At 51.0% G+C, this 11,241-nt stretch overlaps 1 protein-coding gene across 1 annotated transcript; it reads left to right on the top strand.

The window, feature by feature from the left end:
* Window positions 1-2,397: 2,397 nt before the first annotated feature.
* SOD3 (superoxide dismutase 3) lies at window positions 2,398-7,531 on the top strand. The gene is made up of 2 exons (XM_070398584.1): window positions 2,398-2,510; window positions 6,206-7,531. The coding sequence occupies exon 2, from the start codon at window positions 6,222-6,224 to the stop codon at window positions 6,939-6,941; it is 720 nt and encodes a 239-aa protein (XP_070254685.1). The 5' UTR covers window positions 2,398-2,510; window positions 6,206-6,221; the 3' UTR covers window positions 6,942-7,531.
* Window positions 7,532-11,241: the final 3,710 nt, after the last annotated feature.

Genomic DNA, 11,241 nt, shown 5'->3' with positions numbered 1-11,241 from the left:
AGAGTGCAGGGCAGGCACTGATGTTACAGAGATAACTACGCCATGCAGACTCAGCAAACAAAACACGTTTTGTTTCTAACTTTTCTTTCCCCTTTAGCCTGGGAGGTAGTGAAGTGTAATGATTATGAATCAGAGAGTCTTGAGTTGAAATCTCAACTTTGCTATTTCCTAGTTCTGCAACTTTGGGCCCATTACTTACTCTTTGTGAACTTTATTTCCTTGTCTACATAGTGAGCAAATGAATAGTCATTCCACACAATCATTGAAGGCATTGAATAGCATATCATATGGGGACATGTTTTATAAAGTATTCAGTTCAAGTACAGAAAACCCAATCCAAACAACTTAAATAAAATAAAAATGTATTGATCCTCATAATGAAGAGTTAGAGCTTCAGGCATGGTGAGATCCAGGGGCTCAAACACTGCTGTTGGGTCTAGACTTCACCTTACTTTTATTCTGCTCCCCTCCACATTGGCCCTCTCCTCAGACAGGTTCTCCCTTATGGGGCAAGGTGGCTGCAATATCGTCCTTCTTTCTTCTCCAGTTTCAAGTTCAGGGAGAAAGAGAGGATTCCTCTCTCCCAACAGTCCCAGCAAAAGTGCCAATGCATCTCCTTAGCTCTGAATGGATTACCTAGGAACCAATGCAACTCTGACATGAACCCACCTCGGGAGCAAGGGGTGGAGTCAGTACCCCCTGCATTGCCTGAAAGTGCAATGGTTTCCAAGAAGGAAATTGGGATGCTTTTGCCAAAGTAAGGGGAATTGGATGTTGCCAGAGTCGGGGTGAATTTCCCCTAGAAGGTCCTAAAGATGAAAGAGTCTGGACTTTAACACTAGTTCTAGAGGTCCATATGGAGATCTTTCTTGGACCTTATAAGAAAGAAAATCAGATTGAATGAAGAAAGCACCACTCAATGCAGTAATCGTGAATTTACATAATTATTATTATTTCAAGAACTGAATGAAAATACAGAGTAAAAATATGGATGAAAGGTTCCCAATGAGAAACCAGAACATTGTGTAGTGGGGCGGGGTGGGAAGTGGCGGCTGGAACTCTGGAAAGTCCATAGCCAAGGACACTACGCCCAGCAGCAGAATGCAGAGCGGCAGGGGCTGAGCCGAGGAGTTCCCGGGAGCCTGAGGGTGGATGGCAGGGCAGCGGGCTAGAGCCCTGAGTTCCCAGAAGTCTCCACGTTATCATCTGGACTGGCTGTCCCGGCCAAAGATCTTTAGTTCAAGTTCTTCCTGCCAAGTAGTGGTTCTCAGACTTGGCCGCTCACTAGAATGACCAGCTTTTTAAAAGATGATTCCAGGAAGCGCCTGCTGGCAACTGATTCACTCAGCCTGGGTGGGGCCAGAGTCTGAATGTGGAACCAGCTTTCCTGGGGCCAGGACTAGTGTCTGGGTCTCTAGGGTGCCTGTCCATCCCTCCCCAGCTGCACTCCCCTCTCTGTATTGGACGGACCTGTTGACACTGCTGTTTCTGCCCCTTCCTCCCCCCCCCCCAGAGTGTGCATCCCCCGAGGGCAGGGACGCCTGCTGCTTTGGACACCCGGCACACTGCGCAGTACCTGGAGTGCAGTGAGCACCCACTAAGCGCTTGTGGAAGGAAGGCTGGAGGACACACAGGCTGTCAGGCCAGCTGCCTTTTCCCATGTGAGCTTTTCTGGGGAAGAAAAGCTCCTATTTCTGGAAAAGCCCTGTGATTGAGGAAAGATCACAGCAGCAAAGGAAGAAAGGCTGCTGGGGAGGGGATGGGCTCAAGGTTCACGCAGACGCCATACTCTATAAGGTCTCTACTAAAGCGATAGCAACACTGATGGCGATGGTACCAGTTAGCATGATGTCCCCATTTCACAGATGCGGATGAAGAAAGGGAGGCACAGGGAGCTCGCTGGTCCAGGAGCCCATTGCTAGGACGGGACACAGCTGGGACTCTGCCACCTGTGCGGCCACACCTGCCTCTCAGCTCTCAGGTGGGGCGGCGCGGCTCTGAGAAACATCATGCACATCTGTCAGGTGCCCATTTCCATCATGGAGCGTCCAGCAAAAATAAGTCAATAGCTAAGGTAATGGGGAGAGAGCAAAAGGGCCTCTCATTAAAGAAACCATTGTACACCTTTCCAAACAGGCTATTCTCGGTCTCATTTTCTTTCCCCTGCTGCTGTGTGCTGAAGGTCACTGGCTACGTCTGTACAAACCGCCGAGGTCATTGACAAGGAATACTTGGCCGGGGAAACGCAGGGCTGGGGAGGAGTTAGGGGAGGAAGGAACAGAGGAGAAGGAGGTGAGGCAATCCCACTAGGGCCAGCTTGGCCTGCTTTCCCTCCCCAACCACCCAATGACCTTCTTTCCTCAGGGTGACCACTCCCACGGGCTGGCTTTCCGGCACACCCACAAACAGCCCAGCCTCGGGAGTCAGCCCGCATTCCAGGGACCAGACCGTCTGCGGGGTGCTGTTCTCCACTCCTCTGGCAGGGAAACGCTCTTGGAAGGGCTGGAAAGGTGGGTGCCAAGTTGAGGTTCATTTCATTCTTCTCAGAGTGCGCCTATTAGGAGTTTAAACCGGGGTGGGGCATCAGGCCTCCTCTTGGGAAAGTATTTGATCATCTTCGACAGAAACAGTGACAGGCTGGCTGCTCCGAGGGGATGAGCAGGGAGCTGGGGAGAAGGGTGAGGAAGGCAAGCGGGAGAAAGAGCTGTTCTCCTTTGGACCTGCCAGGGCCTGACCGAGAGGACAGGACGAGAGGACGTCAGTGCTAGAAAAGATCAGTCTGGAGGGAGCAAGGCTGCCCTCTCTGGGTGCTGCATGGCTCGGGTGGCGGGAGCGACTGAGAAAAAGCCACCTGCTTGGGGGAGGCGGCTCAGGCTCCCAGCCAGGCTTCTTCTAGGAGTGAGGCACGGCATTATATTGTCCCCCCAGACCAGGTCCTGAAAAACCAGTTGGCCACCCACAGTTCAAATGAAGGGGGAGACTGTGTCGGAAGGCTGAGCCTCGTGGGAGCTGGCCTCAGGGACAAAAGAGGAAGGCCTACGAAACCAGGAGTCAGGGCTTGTCTGGCGTTCAGGACACATTTTCTTTTTGTTAAGAGGAAAACATCTCCATAACCTGTTAATTATTAGCCAAGTGCTCTGGGGAGAGAACAGTCTGTTTTTGCTCTATGCTTTTAAGGAAAAACTTGTCTGTTGGCAGAGCCCTCCTAGGGGGTAGGACTGCCTCAGAGGGAGGGGTCTGTCCCAGGTGATGCAGAGTTGAGGCTGAGGCCTGGCAGGGAGGGTCCCATGGCCGCAGTCACTTCCCGGGCTATGTCACGCCAGGCCACGTCAGAGGTGGTTCTCTTGATGTCACTTTCTGGGCTTTCCTCCTCCCCTGCCAGTCCTTCTTGGAGCCTTTCCTGGGATCCTCTGCCCCCGGCTTAGGTATCAGCTCTCATCTGTTGGGCCTGAAATCTCTATCCGCGGTTTGTCTCTGACCCCTGAGGAAAGAGCTGGGGACCTAGAAAGTTCTCCATTCACGGAGAACTTTCTAGGTCCTCACTCTGAGCTCAGTGCCTTCAATGAGAGCTGTGCAGTGGGGGGTCTAAGCCAGGGGCTCAGAGCAGACCACACGCTTTCCAGTCTTGTCCTCCACCGTTACTGAATGTGTAACCTTGGACAACACACTCGCCTCTCTGTGCCTCAGCTTCCCCATGCTTCAAAATGGGGGCCGCAAACCACTCACCCCACAGAGTTCTTGTGAGGTTCATATGAATTGACAAGTGCCAACTGCTTTTAACAGTGCCTGGCAAGTGTGTTCAATGTATGTTAGCAATTCTAATGGTCTCTTCTGAGCGTCACAGCAAAGCCCAAAGGGAAGTGTAATTATCCCTAATTGCGGATTAAGAAAACTGAGGCTCAGAGAGGAGGTGGGGCCCGGTTAGAGCTTGCAGTCCAGCCACTCCGCTGCTGTGCAACAAAAATAACAGTAACAGCGAACCCTTAGCGAGCGCAGGGCAGAGTCAGTTTCAGGCCTAGGCAGGGAGCTTCAGAATCTATTACTATTTTTTTTTCACTCCTCACCCAGCGACACTTTTTGGGTTGTTTTTTAAAATTGATTTGAGAGAGAGAGAGGAAGGGGGCGGGGGAGAGGGGAGAAACAGCAATGTGAGAGAGAAACATCGATTGGTTCCTCCCTGTACTCGCCCTGACCGGGGATCAAATCCGAAAGCTAGGCATGTGCCTTGACTGGGAATCAAAACCCTTGGTGCCTGGGTCGATGCTGAAACCAACAGAACCACCTGGCCAGGGCTCAGAATCCATTCTCTTCACCACCCTATCAGACCACCTTTCTGTAATGATTGTGGAAAGAATCAATACTCAACCCTGGCGTTGACTTTTACAACGACGCTTGCTTTGGGGTTGGAGAAGGCCTTTGGAAGTGCAGCTGACCCTCAAACCAGTTTTTGGGAGGCAGCAGTGACCCCTGAGGGCAGACTTAAACATGTGAAAGGAGCCTGGAATATAGTATCTTGTTTAATACTTACCAGGACCCTCGCTGGCATTACTGGGCTTATTTTCAAGTAGCTAAGACAGAGTCAGACCTTCCTGATGATGTCACGGTGGTTTGGATTGGGATTTGAATCTGTGTCTGACTCTAAAAGTCCCTGGCTGGGTCCCAGAATCTTTGATGGAGTTTTTTTTTTTATTTTTAAAAAGACAATCCTGGCCCATGGGATCAGATTTCCTTAGGGTGGAGCGCAGGCCTCTGGTGTTTAAGAGCCAGAATCTCAAGTGCAGCCAATCCTGAGAACCCTTCCCCGCGGCGCTGCTGCTTCCGAGAGCCACAGTTGCATTTCCAGGCCTCTGTTGAACATCCCACCTGGGCACTCACCAGCATCTTCCCCTCTCTCCTCCTCATGGCCTTTGACCACTCTCCAGGCACCCAGTCTCCCCTGGGAACTCAGTCATCCTCAACTCTCCCCCTTCTTCCCCACAGGGTTCCCCATGGTGTCTCCCCAACCCCATGCCCCCTCTACCTCTGCTGCCTCCACCTTGGAAAAAGCCTTCATTGCTGCTGCAACAGCTTCCTAACGCATCGCCCTCTGACTATCGGTTTCTCCTTCTCTGTGTCTCCATCTCTCCCTAGGCTATTCCCGTTTCTTCTCCCCTGAAGACCACCCCACATTCTTCCTCCTGCCAGATTTAATGAGCTAAAGGCTCTCTCATCACCCACTTTTCTGCTAAAAAACTTCCATCTACACAAGCCTCCCAGTTAATATCCACGGTCAGCACAGCAAATCCATCCCCTCAATCCCTGGCTCAAAGTTCACTCTTGAGCTTCGACTTCTCCCTGGTGGCACCGGTCATGTTCCAGCCACACTGATTCGTCCTCCTGTCCCCCGCCACCCCAAACAGTGTCCTATCACAGCGTGTGAACGTGCCATGCTGTGCCTTCTGCCTGAAATGAGCTTTCAACCTGGCTTGGCTGAAAAACTCCTACTTGTCTTGTAGAACCCAGCTCAAAAACCACCTCCTCCAGGAAGCCTGCCTGGAGTTCCTCAGGGACATGGTCACTGCTTCCTCCATCCATCCCTAGCACCCGGCTGCATCTTTAATCACAGGATGAAGCCGGAATGATTGGGTGACATGTCTGTCCCTCAGTGAACTCCTCATTCAACAATCACCGATTAAAGGTTTCCCACTGCCAGTACAGGCCCAGGCGCTTGGGGCACTGATGAGTAAAACAGAGTTTCTGTCTTCACATCTACCAACCTTGTTGAGAAAGGGGACAGGGCACTTCAGAGAGAGGGAGCCACACGGCAAAGGCCCAGAAGGCAGGGCAGCAAGTCTTAGGAAGGCCTGCAAGGGGGATGCTTAGAGTGGCAGGGCGGGGAGATGCAGATGGGGAGGCGTCTGGAAGGGCCACGAGTTTCCCTCTCATGCGCCCGGAGGTCCTCTCCCGCCTGCCCTGAGACTCCCCACCCAGGAAGCTAGGGCTTGGGAGAACCATGATCAGATCTGTGGCTCAGAAAGATCCCTACGAGTTAGTTTTCTGAGATTTTCGTGTCATTCGTGTTTATAAGCACAGTTTCTGGAACACAGTTTCTGGACGAGGACGTGTCTTGGTGGGGATGGGTTGGACCCAAGGACTTGTGGTCCCTGAGATTCCCTGACTCTACTGACTAAGCCTCACTTCACCCCCACCCCCGGGGTGCCCGCAGGTGCCGGAGTCCAGCCATGCTGGCGCTGCTGTGTGCCTGCTGGTTCCTGGTGGCCTGCGCCTCGGGCGCCTCAGTGGGCTCCGATGCCAGCCTCAGGGGCCCAGAGGAGCCGAACCGAGACCTGCGCGCCATAGTGAAGGAGACCGGGGAGGGGATGGCCCGGCGGCGGCGGGAGGCCACCATGCTCTACGCGGCCTGCCATGTGCAGCCGTCAGCCAGTCTGGACACCACGGAGCCCCAGGTGACCGGCCTGGTGCTGTTCCGGCAGCTGGCGCCAGGGGGCCGGCTCGATGCCTACTTCGATCTGAAGGGCTTCCCCTCGGAGCCCAACATCTCCTGCCGCGCCATCCACGTGCACCAGTTCGGGGACCTGATGCCGGGCTGCGAGGCCACCGGGCCGCACTACAACCCGCTGGGCGTGCCGCACCCGCAGCACCCGGGCGACTTCGGCAACTTCGCCGTGCGCGGCGGCAGCCTCTGGAGGTACCGGCCCGGCCTGGCCGCCTCGCTCAGCGGCCCGCACTCCATCGTGGGCCGCGCCGTGGTGGTGCACGAGGGCGAGGACGACCTGGGGCTCGGTGGCAACGCGGCCAGCGTGCAGAACGGCAACGCGGGGCGCCGGCTGGCCTGCTGCGTGGTGGGGCTGTGCGGGCCCGAGCACTGGGAGCGCCTGGCGCAGGAGCACCAGCAGCGCAGGGAGCGCAAGAAGAGGCGGCAGGAGAGCAAGGCGGCCTGAGCGCGCCTGTCCGCCTGCCCCTCCGTGCCGGTGCCCTGACACCCCTCCCATCTCCCCAAGATCCCCTCCATGTGCCCCAAGACCCTGCCCCACCGTGATTTTCTCCCTCTTTTTCCAGAGACACTCTCTACCCTGAGATTCCAGCCAGGCATGCTGAGTCACCTCCCTCCATCCAGAGGGTAGTCCCCCCTCCCCCTTCGGAGCACCCTCACCCTGAGCTCTAAGAACCCCCAGAGGTACGCCCCTCCATCTACCATATACTCATCTACCCTGAGGGCCTCCTAGACTCCTGAGGTCCTTTTTTACCCTGTCACCCCTGCCCTCACCCCACGAGCCCTGAGATACCTCTATGCCCTCAGACACGCCCTCCCCCCCCCCACCTCCTAGATTCTGCCAGGCTCTCTGAGGCCTGTCCTGAGGTTGCCTGGAGTCCCCACCTCCCCACCCACCACCAATGCGTGGCCCTGCCAGCCGTGCTGCCTGCCGGAAGGAGCTTTCGGCTATTTCTCGCCACCCTGCGGAGAGATACCCTTTGGGGGGTCTGGCAATCTTCACGTTGCACATTAAAAACGCAGCAGCTCAGTACTGCATCAGGGCCTCGGTTACTTTGTTTGTTTGAGGCTTCTCTCCTGGGCTCAGTTACTATTTGAAAGTAGCAAAGATATTTCCAAAACCCCTGTAGGACTCCTCCTTGTTCCCCTCGTCCCAATTCTGCCGGCAAGTCTTGTTGTGGGAAGTGAGAGAGGAAAATGCCATTTCCTGGGCTTCATCCCAGAGCGGTGGAACCCAACCGGAGAGAAGGAAATCTGTTTGCAATAGGCTGCCGGTGATTCTGACACTGGAGTTGAAATCCGTGCGGCGTGAGGCCCATTTCCCAGGCGGCTGAGGTCGGGCCAGTGAAGCGGCATCACTGGGCAAGTGACAGGAGGTGGTGCTGGCAGACGGCATTGTCGGCCTCTGCACAACCAGGATGATAGGATGATGCTCTTCTCCACACAAGAGCACTTGGAAGCAACGGAGCCCGAAGGCGGCTGGTTTTAATCCGAAACTTGGAGTTTCAGCCTCTTTTTGAAAATCACAAGCTACACGCAGACTAGATCAGTCTTGCGTATCCACCTTCATTTACTGAACAAAAGTTCTCATAATAACTTTCCAACTTCCTGGTGTAGACCCACGTTCCAGCCGTGGCGTTTGCACCTGGTTAGTTGGAGGCAGCTTCTATGTCTCCCCGACTCTTAAAACAGTGAGTCAAACTGAACCTTAGCCAGAAACCCATCCCCAGTGGTTTATTTTTACCTCTTACCAGGACTAACTTGGCATTGAAAGTTCTTCCTTTGAACCCAAGGGACGATTGGGGAGAAAGGCTATTCTTGTCTGGTGACTCTGCTCCCCCAACTGGTTCTCACTGGTTTGAAACCTTAACATGAACTCTACAGGTCAGCACTGACAGGGGATGAGCAAACCGCGTCTTTAAATATCCTGATCTCAAAGAGATGGGCTCACCTATCCCCACAATTAAAAGTTGACCAGGCAGCAATTACAGAGGGATAAAATGCCAGACACGTCATCTTTGACTCTGCTGCCAGATTATAGGTTAATTCAGGATCACCCAGGAGGTTTGGGTTTATTTTTCAGAAGGAGACTGGTGCTTTTCACCACTTACCTTCTGTCTTCCTCTGTTTGGGCTGCTATCACACACACACACACACACACACACACACACACACACCCCACCGTGTAACTTAGAAACAACAGGAATTTATTTTTCACACTCCTGGAGGCTGGAGGTCCAAGATCATGGCACCAGCATGACCAGGTTAGAGACTTTTTTGGGATTCACAGCAAGTGCTTTTTTGCTGCATCCTCACATGGTGGAAGGTGCAAGGGATCTCTCTGGAACCCTTTAGGCACTAATCTCTATCATAATTTTGGGATCTCCCAAAGGCTCCACCTCCTACCATCATCTTTGAGGGTTAGCATTTCAACATATTTATTTTGGGGGGACACATTCAGACCATAGCACCTTCTGTTCTTAGTTTCTCTCTTCACTACCCTCAGCCCCTCAGACAGAGGAGAGACCCCAGCAGACCTACTCCTTTCTGTTCTGTCCATTAATGGGAATGGAATTGATATACTATTCCATGGGGCTCCAGAGCCAAGAAACAGAGAGGAACTGATACAAGGGCAAATTACAGTCCCCTGCCAGGGCGAAGGAATGCATGGAGTGTGATGGTTGATGGCTCGGGTTCAGCTAGAAAAGCCTGTTTGGAACCCCGGCTCTGCCATACTCACACGCTGTGTGACCTGAGCAAGTCACTGCACCTCTCTGGGCAGGGCTTTCCTCATCTGTAAAATAAAACTATCCTGTTGGATTATTGTGAGGATTAAATCAAGTATTATTCAGGAAAGCTGTAGAGCAGTGGTTCTCAACCTTCCTAATGCCGTGACCCTTTAATACAGTTCCTCATGTTGAGGTGACCCCCGACCATAAAATTATTTTCGTTGCTACTTCATAACTGTAATTTTGCTACTGTTATGAATCATAATGTAAATATCTGATATGCAGGATGTATTTTCATTGTTACAAATTGAACATAATTAAAGCATAGTGATTAATCACAAAAACAATATGTAAGTATATATGTGTTTTCCAATGGTCTTAGGCGACCCCTGTGAAAGGGTCATTCGACCCCCAAAGGGGTCGAGACCCACAGATTGGCGACCCACAGGTTGAGAACCGCTGCTATAGAGCATCCCATGAAGACCTCAGGATCTACTAAGTGTCTAATTAATAACCCTGGCTACGGTCAGAAAAATAGCTACTCCTCATGGATTGGACTACCTTGTGAGGTACTGAGTGCCACACCACGGGAAAGATTCAAGTAAAGGAAAAGGTGCCACCTCTTAGGTTTGTTAGAAGAGAAACTCTGGGATCCCAGCTCTTGTGGGGAGGGGATCAGAGATGAGGGACAGATGGTGGGCCAGGAAGGCAGGCATTTGCTTTGGGCCCAGAACCTGCCACCAAACCTGTTCTTTGGCCCCCACTTGGCCCCTGGAGGCTATTTTTAGCCTCTCCCCTTACGGGTCTATTTTGTTAATCTCTTCACATTTGCTGTGTTGACTTCCCAGCCAGCTTGCTAATCAGCTTGCCTGTTTGACTCACAGGATTTGAATTTGTCACCGAGACTTCAACACACACACTTGTTTTGATTTCTTTTTGTAAAATTAGAAGCATTTGATGTCATGACTCTACCTAGACACAGCTGGTAAAGTGAGAAGAATGCTCAAGTTTGCACAGTTTAAACACAATGTAGACAATAATTAGAAATGCTATCTTTAGATGTTTAGGATAAGCTTTTTCTCAGAATTGCAGTGAATTTTTCTGAGCGGGGCTTTTCAGTACATATATATATATATACACAGAAATACTTAAAATGTGAGAAAATAGAGCAAATCAGTGAGTACTTGGATCAACTTGAAAGATTGCAGGAAATAAATGAACTGATTTTAGATCTGGCATTTTGGACTGAATGCATAAAATCTTTACATTCTCCTTAATTTTCATGATGAGCATATGAGCTAATAATTTTAGGTGATAGATTGTAACTGATTAAGTTGCTACAATATGAAGAAACGCTCAGCCTATGTTTGGCCTGCAGCGAGGGTGGAGAGAGAGAAATGACCCAAATAATAAAGATAATTAAACATCTATATAAGGAAAATTACCACATATTTATTTCAGGTAACAAAAATGATACAGTCATGACACATGATGATCATAGAATCCAATACAGCAAAGCCTATAAATGAATAGAAGTTACTTCTTTTTTTGAAATTAAACCACAAAATAGCAGCTGTTTTGCCTTTTTTTAAAAAGCCAATTGTTTTAAATTTAATAGGCTACCACTGGCCTTGGCTAAGATCCCCAAAAATGCATATTCCTGGGCTCACTCAGGTTCCAGAAAGTCAAACTAGTCAGTGGTATACAAACATTCACTGTGCATTCCAAAACATTCTCATTTAGTAAAGAGGTGATATAGAATGTAAGGCAGCGCATCAATATCTATCATTTTAAATTGCCTTCATGCTGTATCAATGTGGTTTGCTTTGTTTTTGTGAGCAATCATAATATCCAGAGACGGGTCCTTCTTATTCTTCCTGCTTCTCGTTTCTATTTAGATTCACTACTGAGCTCTCTATTGCATCTCTCTGATCTTCACATTTTTCTTTGTTCAGAAAGACATCTGGAAAAAAGGGAATATATTAGCCGAGTGAGTTAAGGGGACTCCTCTACCTTTTT

Source organism: Myotis yumanensis, unplaced genomic scaffold, assembly GCF_028538775.1.
Source record: "Myotis yumanensis isolate MYYU_CA2020_CCGP unplaced genomic scaffold, mMyoYum1.0.hap1 SCAF_1, whole genome shotgun sequence".
NCBI lineage: Eukaryota > Metazoa > Chordata > Mammalia > Chiroptera > Vespertilionidae > Myotis > Myotis yumanensis.
This window is presented reverse-complemented; position numbering and strand designations above follow the sequence as displayed.